This window comes from Taeniopygia guttata, chromosome 2 (assembly GCF_048771995.1).
Source record: "Taeniopygia guttata chromosome 2, bTaeGut7.mat, whole genome shotgun sequence".
Lineage (NCBI taxonomy): Eukaryota > Metazoa > Chordata > Aves > Passeriformes > Estrildidae > Taeniopygia > Taeniopygia guttata.
The window spans coordinates 72436445-72452392 of record NC_133026.1 but is presented as its reverse complement, the minus strand read 5'-3'; the positions used below and the strand labels follow the sequence as shown (position 1 = coordinate 72452392).

At 38.3% G+C, this 15948-nt stretch overlaps 2 protein-coding genes across 3 annotated transcripts in view; one reads left to right on the top strand and one right to left on the bottom strand.

Annotated features, from left to right (window-relative positions):
* RBFA (ribosome binding factor A) overlaps window positions 1-15948 on the bottom strand; it is a 399231-nt gene that overhangs the window by 231980 nt on the left and 151303 nt on the right. The window lies entirely within an intron of this gene.
* The window catches only part of TGFBR1 (transforming growth factor beta receptor 1), a 34434-nt gene continuing 18546 nt past the window's right edge, over window positions 61-15948 (top strand). The window contains exons 1-4 of one of the 2 annotated variants that reach the window (XM_030265619.4): window positions 61-306; window positions 7262-7513; window positions 7901-8143; window positions 14124-14354. In XM_030265619.4, coding sequence (XP_030121479.1) covers window positions 228-306; window positions 7262-7513; window positions 7901-8143; window positions 14124-14354 — 805 coding nt within the window. In that variant the 5' untranslated portion in view covers window positions 61-227. Of the gene's footprint in view, window positions 307-523; window positions 632-7261; window positions 7514-7900; window positions 8144-14123; window positions 14355-15948 lie in introns of those variants that run through there. The other variant, XM_072924209.1, reaches the window with a different exon arrangement.

Below are 15948 nucleotides of genomic sequence, written 5' to 3'. Positions count from 1 at the left end.
CCCCGCTCCCGCCGCCTGTTGTTGTCGGGGCTGCCCGCGGCCGCCGCGGGGCGGGGCCGGGCCGCAGCGACCAATCAGGCGGCGCCGCCGCCGCCGCGTCGGCGGCATTCGCGGCCGGAGCGGGCCGGGAGGGCGCACGCAGCGCGAGCGCCGCGTCGGTCCCTGGGCGGGCGGAGCGGGCGCGCGTCGCGAGGCGGATCCCGGCTCCGGGGAGTCGCGGCCAGGACATGGCAGCGGCTGCTCGGCGGCGTCCCTGGGCCCTGCTGTGCCTGGCTGTGGCCTCGCTGCTCTGCCCCGCGGTGGGCGGTGAGTGCGCAGGGGGGCGCGGGAGCGGAGAGAGGCAGCGGGCGCGGCGGTGGTGTCCGGAGTGGCGTGTGGGGGTGCGTGGGGAGATCGGCGGGGGGCGGCGGATCCCCGCCGGTTCCTTTCAACAACATGGCGGAGGGGCCGGCTGGGGCGGAGTCACCTTCCCCCCACCCCCGGTGTCCGAGCCCGGCGGGGACCGCTCGGCCCTTTGTTGGCCGAGAGCGGCGGCGGCTCCGCGGCAGGGGCGGCGGGGAGGGCTCCCCTCGGCCCCCGCCGCTACTTCCTCGCCCCGGCTGAGCAGCGCTTCGGGCGGTGTCTGCCCGAGGTAACTTTCTATCCTGATGCTTGCTCGGGTGGGTGCGTGTGGCCTTGGCCCGCGAAGGCAACTGAGGTTCCTGGAGCTGCCGGAGCTCCCCCGTCTCTCTGTCCGCCAGCTCCTGGGAGCTCCCGGGCGGGGTGCGCCGGCAGCGGCGGGAGCGGCAGCCCCCGGGCCGCCGCAGGGCGCTCGTAGTGGTGCCCGGGAGGAGCGGCCGGGGCAGAGACGTGTTGAATGTCCCACGTCGCGGAGGTGACAAGGGGCTGTCCCCGCTGTGCTGCTGTCACGGTGCTGGGGGGACAGGTGAACTTTTGGTCCAGCACGCCCTCGCCTGTGTGCTCGGTGAGGGTCGAGCCGTGTGGAAATTAAATCTTTGGGTGACTGTTGTACAGCGATACGGTTGTGTTCTCCAGTCTCCTGTACCTGTGCTTTTTTGCGAGAGAGATTTGACATCAGAGCTGTGCTGTTGCAGAGCTAGTGCATGAAACATTGGAGTGCTTGACAGCATTCATAAATGGAAGATTTGGGTGGTTTTCTTTTTTTTTTTTTTTTTTTTTTTTTTTTTAATGTGCAGGTTGTTCTGCGGTTAGCAGTTTGGGACATATGGCCTAATGGATTGTATATTGCTTTGGATTTTAAAGAGGAAGTGGAGAAGCACCACAACTTTTTCAGTTACAGCTTTAAGAAATCCCTCAGTCTGGATCTATACCATGCTGTATATAATTCAATCTAAAATGGTAGTCATGGTGAAAAAAAAGCTACTTAAAGCATCACTTGCTGTATTAACATGTAGTGTTAATCACACATATTCTTACTGAAGGCGATGCAAGATCTCTGATGTGGAAACACTGAAATAAGCTTAAGTTACCCATGGGTTGTTCTTATGTTCTTGAAAAGGTGCGGCAGGCTTTAATAATTTAAAGCTTTCTTATGTAACACATTCAATTTAGTAGTTGAAGGAAATTTTAGTTCAATTTGAGCTTTGAACTTTTTCCCTTTTAATGCCTCCCATCAATCCAACAGTTTTCCCTTAATCTGAAGCATGAAATTAAGGTCTAAAAGCTTTGTGTGAAAACAAGGCAACAGACTTCCATACAAAACCTTACGGATGGAAGTGATGATGTGCTACCTTTTGTTTAATAAAAGAGAAATCCTCTCTGTTCAATGGAATTGGAAGAAATTCAGGGTTCATGATCCATAACTCATCCAGAGGCCCTGGTATGGGTAAGACAGTTAATTTGCCTGAACATTATGGTCTAAGTTGATACAGTAGTTCAAGGTATGATTTGGCTACTGGTACTTCTTACTGTGAGTTGACAGAAGTTGGGCAGTTTCTGATTGCCTCTGCTGGGGCTGTTCTGCAGTGTGCTGGTGTTACTGTGTGGATGAGTCATCTTGCAATACGGTTTATATGGAGGTCAGGCATGTAATGAATCCCAGCAGCTAGCTGAACAGTGGAACACCCTTAATTTTTAAGACAGAGTCTGAAAATAAACTTTCTGGTTTTCACTTGTACGCCATAGTCTTTAGTCTTCTGACGTTCTGGGGAGTCACCACTTGAAAACTCTTGCATTCAGACAATTGCTTCTAACTGCAAATAAAGATAGCAATCTGGTTAATATGGTGGAATAAATTTAAAAGTACAAGTAAAGATCCTTCTGTTGTTATAATGCTTGTAAAATTATTATCTGTGCTTTTAAATTTAGATTTCTTCTGTTAGTTTGGGTTTTTTTTAAAGCCTATTCTTCTACCAGAGAAGAAACAAATTGTTACTGTATTATGCTCTAAGAGGCATGAACATAGATCTCTGGGTAGTGTTTTCGATAGACATCAAGAAAACTAAAAGTGCCATTTGGCTCCTACATTGCACAGAATATAATATCACTTTTGTGAAGTTCGGATTTTACACAAGGTTTTATCGTTATTTACAAGTTGTGGGTACTTAATAGTAATTTATCTGTTTTCTTGAGTGCATTACTTTGTTTGACAAGATCTGCTGTTTGCAAGAAGGAAGATGGATGAAATCTATGTGAAAGTTTTCCTGAAAACTTGATACCCAGTGCTGTTACTTTACAACAGTGAAACTTTTAATTACTGCCTTTGTGAGAAGAATGTGTTAGTGGAAGCCATAAAGTATGGTGATTTTAAAAACTGTACCTATATCCCAGATATTTTTAAGACTGAAACCTTTTTGTATCTTGAGCTAAAAGAGTTCAGAGATGAGTCAGGTGTATTGTTTGAGGCGATTGTCTGAATTAGACTCAGAAGCTGACATTTGCACTGTTATGTATTATGCTTTTTTTCCTTTGGCAAGTGTTATTGGACAGGGAAGGAGCTGCCAGCGAGGATGACAACCCTCTTGCTCATATCCCTAAAAATCTGGTTTTGTCTCTTGCACATGATAGCCTTGCTCCTTTATTCCCTTGAAACTCTGCATCTTGTGGAATCAAGAATTGTGATTGCTCTTCTGATGAAGTTCTACTTTCTGGTGAAATTTTTGCTTCAAAATTTGTAATTTTCATGTAGGAACAGTTGTAATATCATAAGAGAAGTGTCTTTTTTAGCAAAATGTTGCTTTTGGGTGCTGTGACTATTTGTCTTTTTTAAATTTGTAAAGCAAAGATATATTATTAAATAAAGTATTAACAATGTGAAATTGTTAATTGTTTGCAATAGGATGCGAGTTTGAGGATTTTTAGAGCACCTCACAAGTTTTAACTTCTGTACTGCTCCTTGTTAGCATCCTTTGGAAGACAATGTCTCAGCTTGAAATTTCCAACTATAAATTCTTTGGCTGAAGGTGGTGTTCTGTGCTAAACTGTCTGGTTGAAGAAGTGGTGCAGGATGTAAACAAATGTTACATAGTGATTCATAGGGTTTTATGTAACTAAAAAAGTATTTCTGTAATTTTCTGTCTTCAGATAGATAGCATATACAAAAAAACCTGTTTCAGTAGGTAACAGTCTGGTTTTGATTCAGCTTTGTAAAATTTAAGTGGTTAGAGTGTACTTAATTCTCTGTTCACATTTTGTATGTAGTATTAATATCTTGGCCAGCTAATTTTAAGTCTTGTCAAGCTGCATAATTTCAGGGTTTCATTTATGCAGCCAGCTTACTTTACTCTCACTGGGGGCTTCAAGACTGCAACATTCATTCAAGAGAGACTTGGTAAAGGAAAGGCAAAACTGTCAAACTCGGAGTTTGAGCAACTACACAAGTAATGGTATTCAACACAAGATATTAATCTTGTGACATGAGAAATATGCTCTTGATAACTTGTATGACGTGATAATGTCATAATGCACACACCCTCACTTTCACAACAGCATCGTCTCACTGATTCTTTTAGGGTAGTCAGTCTCAAAAAGCAGAAATTACTATGTAGAGTGGCAATGGTGCAGTGACAAAATGCAATGCACAAGGAGCTACATTGCTATGTTGACCCAATTTCTGCTCTTGGCTACATCCCTGATTGTCTGTATGATTTCCAGTGCATTTGTTTAGCTGTTTGTACTGTCATTTTGCCAACCTTGTATCATTTAGAACAGACATGAACTTTCACTAGTCGGTAGTGGACCTTCATGCTAGTGGTTCCGTCCAAAAACTGTTATAATAATTTTTTTTAAAAAATAGTTCTCTGCCAAGGACAGATTTGATTGAAGACTTTTTTTACTCTTCTTCAGTAGCTTTTAAAGTGTTTTTCGTGGTAGTAGATTTAACTGTGTTTACCAAATGCATTGAAATGGGTTTTACCTAAGAGATTACTGGCTCTAGAAGGTCAGCTTACATCAGAGTTGTCAGTTTCTCATCCCTTTCTGCTATCATTCCATACTAGAAATGTGTGTATTTATTAAAGTGAACTCGGAGATATGACTGATTTCTGTCCGAGTTTTTAAAATTACTGTAACATTTCTTTGGTAGTAACAGAAACTACTTGGATGAAAAGCAAAAAATTCTGTCTCCAAGAGGACAACAGTATGGGATTTTTTTTCTTTTATATCACTTATAGGTGACAATGCTTCCTTATAGGAATTAAGTACTTTAACTATAGTTGGTCATTGACACCTCATGCTGATGTTAAATCTCATCTATGATGTGTTCGTGTAATTGTAGTTTATGTTCTTTACACACAGATAAGTGGAGAATGAGATACGGGCAAGGATATTCTGATTCCATATTTTTGCCTCCTGGTATGGATTGTTGCTGAAAATGCTGAATTAGTCTACCTTTTACTGAAATATAGAAATTCTGCTGTTACTTGCTCGAGTTGGAAGGCATGAAGAGTTGTTAAGTGGCCAGAGTAGGAAGAGGACTGAAGCATTTTTAACGAGTTGTTTTGTTTCTTTTTTTAAGAGTGTGTCCACTAGAGAGCAGCAAAAACCTGTATCCCTGGAAGCTTTACTATTCAGTTGATTAGGCATTGTTTTGGCCTCTTATGGGAAGGGGAGAGTAGCTTCAGAAGGGAGTAGTGATTTATTTATGCCGAGGAAATCATTCTGATGTGTGTGACAGTGAATTGTGTCTTGTCAGGAGATGGTGGCATCAAACAAGAACGAAAGTGTAAATTTTATCAAATTGCACTAAGTGGGAATTCTATAGCAAAAGAGAGGTGGGAACAAAGTGACTGAGAAAGATAGGACACAAAATTTTGTCATGACTGGAACAGTGTGTCTGCAGCTTCACAAGACCAGGAAGATGAATAAGTGTAACAAGGGCTACCCAAATGTGATTTTTCACTTCAAGTAACTTGGCCTCTGCACAGTGATTCAATGTAAATATATCTCACGGAATATCTGTCTCTTGCTCTAGGCATTCAGATGCATGTGCTGTTGTGATGAGCCACAATTACTGTTTAAGTAGGTAAAAGTCACAAGTGAGATAAAGGTGTGCTCACTTTAAAAGTTGAAAGAAATAGTGTGTGTAAATATTTTAGGAAATTTTTAATGGTTTGGATAGACTGAAAAATATTGTCCAAAGGGACAGCAACATGAAAATAAATGTTACATTTTCTTGTAGTTAAACTCTGTAAGTTTAAACTCTAAAGTCTATAATAAGACTTTCCTTACCTCCCTGATGAGGCAGGGAAAGATGTGCAAAAAGTGATGCTGTTAAGCTTTACCTTCCTGAATGCCAGTTCTCATTTCATCTACCTTCTAATTGTTTTATTCAATAATCTTCATAGTAGAAAAAAAAATTCTAATCCCATTTGTAGGGTTTTCTTTCTCCCTTTTTCTGACTGGTCTGTGTGCTGGTAAATCTCTCTAAAACAGGGTTATCTTTCTATAGTGGGTCCTAAGAATTTGATCAAATCTCTTCAGTAACAGTAGAAGATGATTGGCAGTGATACGGTTTGATTCAAAATCTTGTGGGAAGGGGGTGTTTTAAGAAAATGTTTCTCAGGAATCGAACTTTGAGATTACATACATATGTATTTGAGGTCAGATTGTCATTTATTTAAGTCCAAGATAACCAGTGACAGAAAGAGGTGTAAAATCCAAGGCAATCCATATGGTTATAGTAAACTCTTTAATTTAGGTGAAATGCCAGATTTCAGATTAGGAGGACCTTTTGATTGCCACCTGTTTATCCTCATAATTTTGGTATGAGTTTTTGTATGTAACCTTGAAAGAGAATATTTTTATGGCTCAGGGCATTTTTTTTGTTTTGTTTTGATCATAAATGTTGAAGATTTTAAATTTGTCTAAGTTCTGTATTTTAATGTTTCTGTGTGCATGTACGCAAGTTCTAGGCGAGTTTCCCCTCTTCACACTTGAACAAGTGGACTCAAGATATATTGATACTTTCATTGTTGCTCCTGCACCGTTTTCTGCATGGCTTTGGTGCTGTAAATGCAGAAAGGAGCGCAGAAAGAAATCAGAAGTAGTAGTCTTCCTTCTCCAAGAACTTCTGCAATGTGAAGAATGAAACCTGATCATCTTAGGATGATTAGCCTGTCATTCCTGCTTCCTTCCCCATGCCCTCTCCTTTACTACTGCAATTGATAGCTTTAGTAAATCACCATCTTGAGTAATGTAAGAGAGCGTTTCCCTGTGGTTTTATAAATGATAAGTCTAAACCACATTCTGCTTCTGTGAAAGGATCAGGCAGGGTTTGGTTTTTAATGAGGATTAAGCTGGTATTTGCCCTTTTGGCACAAAATGGAAACCATCAAGTAATGCATAACATACTAATCTTAGGTAACCAGCAGCATCCACTTTGTCACTTATTAAGCTGTACCTGTGGTTATTGTCGAAAAAAAGGCATTATTTGTATTCAGATTGAAAATAGCAGACTTGCATACAGTGTTGTTTTGAAAGTCTAGAACATTAGTAGGAGGAGCTGTAGTGGTGCTTCTTTACCTGAACAACAGCTAGGATTTTAACCTTTGTCTTTTACTACATTATTATGTAAAGAGAGATGATTTCAGATCTAAATATTACTTTCTTCTGCTCATCTTCCAATTTTATTGTCCCACTAAAAGGCCTTGTAGTATTGTTTTTTTAGTGTTGCTGTTCTGTGTTTATGTAAGCAAAACAGCCTCCTAGCATTCTGAATTTGTATTTCTTTAGTCATTCAAATTGCTTCTCAATTCAGAACATGTACCAATACTAACATTAATGTTTTTCTTTCTCAATGCAGAATTAGAGTGTTACTGCCAGCTATGTACAAAAGACAACTTTACATGTATGACAGATGGAGTATGTTTTGCCTCAGTAACTCGAACTGCAGACAAAATAATGCGCAACAGTATGTGTATAGCAGAAATTGATCTGATTCCCCGAGACAGGCCATTTGTTTGTTCCCCCTCCACCAGAGATGGAGTCCATACTGTGTCTCATTGCTGTAACACACCTCTCTGCAATAAAGTAGAACTTCCAATTCCAACACCAGGTAAGGGGGTTGGGATTTTTACTCTTTTGTTTGTTTGATTTTTTTTTTCATTTTTTCCAACAAAATTCTGTAAGAGTGGAAGTGTAGGTAAATTTGAAGGCTTCAAGTACAACTTAGATTCTATAAAGAGAATTCCATGATATTTGAACAAGAGTTATATTCTGGATAGGGATGTTAGGGACAGTTTTGAAGACTTAAATGAAAAGTGTAAATAAGCACATAGCTGTTGTTCTTTGTAATACTTACTTTGATTCTGAAAAAAGTTACTGTGTAAAAGCTTTAATAAATGCATTAAAATAATTTGAGTATTGCTGTGGGATACTATAAGTTTAGTAGAATAAAAAGAAATCAATGGATTTTATAATTTTCTTTTATTTTAACTCTCAGGCCCTACTCCAGAAAAATCAGCTTCTAACTTAGGACCTGTGGAACTGGCTGCTGTGATTGCTGGACCTGTCTGCTTTGTCTGCATTTCACTGATGTTGATTCTATACCTTTGTCATAATCGTACTGTAATTCATCATCGTGTGCCAAGTGAAGAAGACCCTTCATTGGATCGTCCCTTTATATCAGAAGGAACCACTTTAAAGGATTTAATTTACGATATGACAACTTCAGGTTCTGGATCAGGTAATGTGACATTTCTAGTAGTAATTACTCTGTGCTTAAGAGCCTTGTAAGACATCTATTTTTTTTAATATCGTCAACTGCTTAAACTTATAATTAACTGGAGATCATACTAGAAAAGAAACTTCCATGTACATTCAGTCAATATCAGTAAAGATTGAATGTATGAAAATGAGTAAAGAAAAAGAAACACTGAATTGTTTCTGCCTTTCCTTATCATTCTCAAAGTCGTTTTTATATAAATTTATATAAATTATATAATTCAGGGAATATCGCAGTCATCTATTGTAAACGTTTTGTGTTCTGTAAGGCTGTCATTTACCTTTTTTGTTCTGTGCAGCCTATCTGAACATCCATCTTCTGTGGTTTTTAGATAATTTTGTGAAGGATATTTTTTAGCTTTAAATTGAAACTTAATTTATAGATGTAGCTATTGGTGTATGAAGAATATCCTGAGTTACTATTGTAGACAGTTCTTTCCTTACAGAAGATATTTTTCAATTGTAAATAGCATTTCTGTATACAGGATGGATTCAATATGCAGACCATGTCTGATCAATGTCTGTCCCTTGATTTTGTGTTTTTTTTGTTTTAATTCTGGCTTGAAGAGGTGTTGCTCTGGGCAGATGAGGCATTAGTATGTTCACTGCATAGAGTTTCAGCTATTGTAACTCCGATTGGTAATTGCTTATAGGATTATGGTGCTCTGTGTCATAGAAATGTAGTTTAATAGGTGTTGTTAGGGGATGATGTGCCAGGTAAATCATTGCATAAATTAATTGATCTTTGGTCTGTGATAGGGAAAGAGATATCAAATTGTGTACTGCAAGCTTTTACCAACCTTCTATATAAAATTTAAAAAATTAATACTGAAAAGTATTCCTGCTACTTTCAAACATATGTGTTAAAACATCCATGCTCCTTCAGGATACTTTCTACAAATAAATATGGTGTTTGGTTCTCAACTGCTGTATCTTTTATTTACCCAGAACTGGAAAAAATTCAGGCAACAAAACCCAAGCATCTGGGTTGGTTTTGTTTTCCAAGGACGGTAACTGGTTAAACTGTTTAGAGTCCATTGCTTTGTCAAATAAAATTAATGAAACTTGCTGGACATGTTTAAAATCTAGATCAAAAATTCATTTTAGTCATATCTTCCCTAAAGAAGGTGAGTTTGCACTAGGTGTATAGGTCAGTATGTTTCAGCTGAGAAAGCTTTTGTGTGTCCAATAATATTTGATACTGATAAGGGTAAGTTGTTCTCTGGTTAGAACCAGAGTTTTAGTAATTTGTGTTTATATAAATTTTCTCACTTACTAACAGGAGTAACTAAGTCAGATAGTGAAAGTGGTTAACAGAACTTCCAATATATTGGGCTACAGCTTGATAAATGCAAGTACTGGACTTAGGTCTCCAGTTATGTTTGTTCTAGGAATAGTCAGAGATACAGATAATATGGATGAGTCAGAGATTTACATACTGTGGAATCCAAAAAGATTTTATATATATAATTGTTACACTATTAGAAGTGTAACACTCTCTACTTAATGTCTGCAGATCTAGGCTTTTCCTAAGGAAGACTGAAAGCAATTTCTAATTGAAATTCAAACTTAGGTGTTAATTTGTCTTTTCATTCATTATCAGGAATTATCCTCCATTTTTTCTTCTGGCCTTCTTACCTGTGGTGATTCCAAACCTCTTTTTTTGTTTGAGAACTCTGGAAGTACTCCTTCAAAATAAGCTCTTGAAAAGCAGAGAATCCAAGCTAGAAGAAACTTACCATTCTTCCTGTGGAACACATGGCTAGAAACTACGGACCCTTTCCCTTGCCTATTTTCCAATTAATCATTAAGTAAAGGGAGTATGCTAGGGAATTGCTAAGCTTTCTCAGCTGAATTCAGGGCACTCAGGCTGGTCTAGACTCCCAGAGCACCTGACCTACTATGGTATTTGAGCATTGACTACTGGTGAATGCATCCAAGGAGCAAAACCAACAAATGTGGTTGAATTTGACTTATCCCTAAGGAAGCCTCTTCACTAATTTGCTTTTATGCTTGAAAGGCTGTAAAGCGAGGCTGAAAGTTTCCTTAAAAGAAATCTTTTAACTTCAGCTGCAGTGAGTTCCATATTGTTGAGCTGTTTGTAAGACCAGTATTAGCCTTATTTAGTGTTCTCTACTTCATTTTGATTATGACAGTGAAATAGGAGATGCTTCAGGTACTTGCTTTCTGTACTGTTGGCATTGTGTGTATTTGTAATGATGTGTGTCACTTTGTCTCAAAATTAGTCAATCAATGACTATACAAATCCACAGTGCCCTAGCACTTGATAACTTCTTTGTGTCCTGAAATAGGCCTGCAGCGTTTGAATCTCATTTAAATGTGTATTTTAATCCAGACTTTGGGTAAAGGACATTTAAAGTTGAGAAGGCTATATCTTTATGGAATAAACTGGGAGTAGAGAAAAGGGTCTTCAAAGGGAGAAAAGTCACAGCTGCTAGTTAAAACAGTGCTTAACCCTGTCAGAAACTGAAATATCTGAAAGGGGTGGTGTTGGGACAAGAGGTTGCCAAAACACAATGGATATGTACAAAATGAGCAAAATAATCCAGACCCAAGAGGCACAGCTAAGGAAGTGTTTAATTTGGTGACACAAAAGCCATGTTCTACTCTTAAATTCCTGCTGAGAGACCAGAAAAGCTCATAGTAAAATAAAAAGGATTCTACCAATTTTGTTAGTTCAGTATTCTCTGATGGGAAGTGTATAAAACAGATATAAAACAGGTCCAATTGGAACTCTAAAAATGAGCTTCCTGTTCAGATCAAAAGGGAGTAGGATTCATTTGCTGCAATGATGAATAGTAAGCTGCTATTAATTATTTGTTCTTGACTTGAAGTTAGTGTTGCCATTATGTTCTATGACGAACAAGACCTGAAATAAGGAGATACTCCATGAAAGGAATTAATGAAACATCTAAAATAGATCCTTCTGGCAAAGCTACAGCTTCTAAGAGAAGGATTTCAAAGCCTCTTGGAGCTGAGAATGATTTTCAGATAATGATGCAGATCTCTAAATATCAACTACATATTGTATAGACAGATGGGGACGCCCATCTGTTACTGTCTTAACTCACAAATGACGAAATCACTTAGTTACAAGGGAGTAGGAAGAATTGTCTATAACAAGGAGAAGTTTTGGAGAGTATTGGTAGGCGACTTCCAGCAGGAACTTAAGCTATTTAGAAATCTAAAGGGTCACAGAAATCAATGCAAAGTTGAATCAGTTGAAGTGAATATAAAGCTTCTTAAAAACTATTTTGCAATTCATACGAGCTTGAAGGGAATAAGATTTTTCACTGTTCATGGAATGGTGGTTTTTTATTACTCATCAGAGGAGGTCTTCTGTGTAAGGATTTATAAACAAGAACGAAATTCTAGCAGCTGCTTTTGTCGGCCACCTGTAGTGCTCTAGAACTTAATTGCTGAATGATCCAATTTAGTTACAAACTCTTTAGGCATTAGAAAGTCGCCAAACTAATCAGAGTACACTTAATATTTGGAAAAGAAAATTAACGTTCTTTTTTTGTGAAACTTTCAGAAGGCTTGAGGATACCTTATGATATAAGAAAATGATGATGAAGGTTTCAGGAATAAATCAGATGACCACAGTGTCAAGGATGACCTAAATACAAGGTGTCAGTCACTGAGCTGTTGTTGAATTTAATATGGGCTCAAATTTTCTTGTTCTCCTGATTGGCAAACTGGCTATCATTTTTCTTCATGCACAGTTAAAAGAAGGTGTATCCAAGAGCTTGGAGTACAGTCATTCCCAATGTGTATGTGAAAGGCTGAGGCTGTAGATTGCTGTGAGATGCTTTTTGGGCAGTCTGGTTTACAGTACAGCAGTTGCTTAAGTTCCTGGTGATACAGGGCTGTGTTTCCTCTATAGCAAAACAAGGAAATTGCTCAGCTGCAACAGAATCTGTAATGAATTGCTATGAATGCAAGATAAATATGGATTCCAATCTTCTAGAAGAAGCAGTAGTAAGGGAAAGATTAGTTTCAGACAAACAGAAGCAAGTTGAATCTTGTAAATATTGTAAAAATAAATACAGGAGTAAGTGGATAGATCACAGCAGGGTTTTTATCCTACAGTGACATGTTAATGTCATGAGTGGGAATTTGTAATGTGAAGTTGAAATGCTTTGTCTAGAACGTTTAGAGGTTTATATATTTTTATCAGATAGCTGATATCCTTGGACGTAGATGTTAAAAAAGGAGACATGTCTATAAAAGGTGCAGCAAGTTGAGAGCAGTGCATCTGAATGTGGGAATATACAAACATTTTTCTGATACAACTGTATGGCCTATCACCCATTTCAGGTACACAGAATCAGCTTCTATTTGACATTTGCTTATAGATTTTGCGGTAGTGCATAAATTCCAAGGAAGAAACTTTCTCTGACCAATCAAGTCAAATTTTACATTTTCAGGGTTGAATTTGGTCCTGTGGTTGTTTTAGTCTGGCCTCTTCGCATTTCAAAAATCTGTCCATAAGGAATGAAGGTTAGGCTTCACAGAAGAGCCTCTATAGTTTGGGCATGCAGCACAATTCACCTGAGGACTATTAGAGCAAAAGTTTTAACTTTCGCAATAGAAATTATTACAGCACCTGACAGTGATTAAATTGCTGGTATGGTGTATGTTTTTTTTCCTTCCTATCTTCATGTAGGTATGTTGTCAGTATAGACCATACAGAAAATTTCTGTAGGTCTAGAATTTGTGAGGAGCTGTTCTTGATCACTGCAATGTTTTAATTTGCTCTTCTCAGACTAATACACAAGTATGGCAATGCTGCCAACCAGATCAGATATTCTTCTAGTCCTGCTGTTAGCAAAGATTGTCCAAAGGTGGGCAAGAATTAATTATCTGAGCTGTTAGTTAGGATTTATTTTCTATAACATAAGGAAATGCAGGTGTTCTGTCAGATATTGGAGCAGTGATTATAGAATAACAGATTACTTTGTAAAGTGTTCGGTTAAAGTGAAATAATCCTATTCAAAAAGAGCTTATTGTAAGCAGATAACCTGGCTGATGTTTTCATCCTGTAGTATCAGTGTGGAATCCAGTGACAAGCCCTGTAGTTCCAACAGGAAAGATTTAAAATAAACAAAAGCCCAGCCTGGTTGAGGAATGCTGGTGCTGCTTGTTGTATAAAATTACTGAAGACGTGCTGTGTGTTGAAAGCATGTAAATGTTCCAAAGCTATAAAACCTTGATGAGTGTAAACATTTTTCTCAATTATAATTACAGTGAGATGCGCAAGAATGGCCTCCAAAGTGGGAAGCTTGCATTACAAGGATGTTTTCCTATTTTACAGTGACTCAGGATTACTAAGATGCTATTGGCACACTTGGGCAAGAGTGTGGATTTTCAGTGGTTGGTGTTGCTGATAAATGTGGTTTAACTAACTTAGAAATGGACTATCTAGCGATAAGCCAAGTAAATTAATCAGTAGCAAAAGTGGTCTTAAAATGCTTTGCAAGGAGAGTTATGGGCAGATCCTTTTTCCAAAAATAAAGAAAAAACTCATCACTGACAAGCAACCAAAAAAAAAAAAAAAAACACCTAAACCTGGTCCTGACTGTCTTGTTATTGGTTGTTTTTTGCATTTAAATAAAACTTTATGGCTCAGCAAGTGACAGCATTCCTAACTGAAAGGAAGTTTGGGTTGTGCTTTTGACAACCATAGAAGTAGTTTGTAGTATAATCTCCATGAGTACTTCTTACTAGCCAGCCTTTTAATAGTGAAGGCAGAATCTTACCTATGCGCTTGCTAGCAGTCCTCAACAAGCAGGTAAAATCTTAGAGAGTATGTTCATTCTAGGAGAAATCCCTAACAGAAATAGGATCTCATATTCAGTATGTGGGATAAGTACTAATTCTGTAGAGTGATATTTAAGGTTAATGTAAAATCTTTTTAGGTTTACCTTTACTTGTGCAAAGAACAATCGCAAGAACTATAGTACTTCAAGAAAGCATTGGTAAGGGTCGCTTTGGAGAAGTCTGGCGGGGGAAGTGGAGAGGAGAAGAAGTTGCTGTGAAGATCTTTTCTTCAAGAGAAGAACGATCATGGTTTCGAGAAGCAGAAATTTATCAGACGGTTATGCTACGTCATGAAAACATTCTTGGATTTATAGCTGCAGACAACAAAGGTTGGTGACACTGAATTAATTTTGCTGATTCTGCATCTGGTCAGAATAGACAGTGCATGAAGGAAAAAATGTGAAGATCCATTTAACAGTAGCAAAATATAGTTTTGTTACTGCAGGAGTTCAGGGTTTGACACACTTTTCATAGGTTTTAATGAAAGGAAAGGTACATTGTCTCTTGTTTCAGAAGAATATGCTTTGTTTAAATTTGTTAAAATGCTTTGGTATCAAAAAGGAGATGCCTTATCCTGTGAGCCTACACATCTGCTGAATACTTGTACCTGTCACTACCTCATAGCCTAATAATATAGATGTGTGGGACTGAAGGAGATCATGTCTCATCCTGTTGTCCTCATATAAAATAGGAAGTAGAAGATTTATTCTTAAGGCTGAGTTATGAGATGTTATTCTTCTAGAAGTCAAATTAGAAAATCTATTGCAAAAATTGGATTAATGATTTGTTTCTAGTAGAAAAAACTATACCTGCTCCCTGAAGCTCTCCTGATAAGCCTTTAATCATCCAGTTATAGGAACCATTTTTTCAACTTTGATTTGCTGTGATTTTGGACAGATGAAAATTTCTTGGATTTTCCTGCAATTCTAGTAAAGAGCCAGGAATCTGACAAAACTTAAGTTTTGAGTTTCTTTTATTAATGAGAGCTAAGATATTAAGATGCTGTTTCATTCCGTTATTTTCATCTGAGATTGCATGTTTCACCACAAATGGTATGTGACTATTTGAGCAGTAACAGAAAATTCTGTCACATTAGGGAGGAGTCAATAATTCACACACATGCTGAATTTTTAAAAGACTCTCAGTTTTGTGAGACAATCCTAAATTGTTTCAGTGTGGGTCAAGCATATCTGTAAAGTTCTTTTTAATTACCATTAGATGAATTTCAAGTTTCTATATAAATCTGTAGAATAGGAAGAAAATCCAGAGATTGTACAGAACACTTCTCCAGGAAAGGGCTGTCTAAGTTAACTTGCTCATAACAGATGTTTGTGCAACTTGTTATCCTCCAAGAGCTTGCCAATCAACACCATACCAGGCAACTTTTTCCTGCAGCTTACTGCGCTTACCATGAGAAACTGTCTTATTTTCATGCCTAAAATTGTATTTGGTATTACCAGCACCTGCAAGAGCTTGAGTTTGCTCTAATTGGCCTAGGGGAGTGAGTATCTGGAGCCTGGGTTTAAAATTAGATCAGCTGCCTTAAAGCCATAAATGAAGAGTTATCTCTGCAGAAGCATTAGCTTCTATTTTTCATTTAAAAGCATAAAGGGTATATTGCAATACCTTAGTTGTAACTTTTCACAAAATCACCTGTAAGTATACCAGTGTCTCATTTTACCTGAAACCTCCAGGTAGTTTGTCCCAAAAAATACATTTGACCGCTGTGAAGAGAAGGTATGAGGAAGGTTTCCTAAATGGGTTGGTTTTTAAAAGAATTTTTTGCTTGCTGGTTTATGTTGCAGATGCTATAGCATTTGACTTGGACATCTTTAGTTTCCTTGTAATATAATATAATGTGATATGAAATTGTTTCTGTTTTTTTCTGGTAATATGCTTTACATACAAAGAAGAAATTCTTAA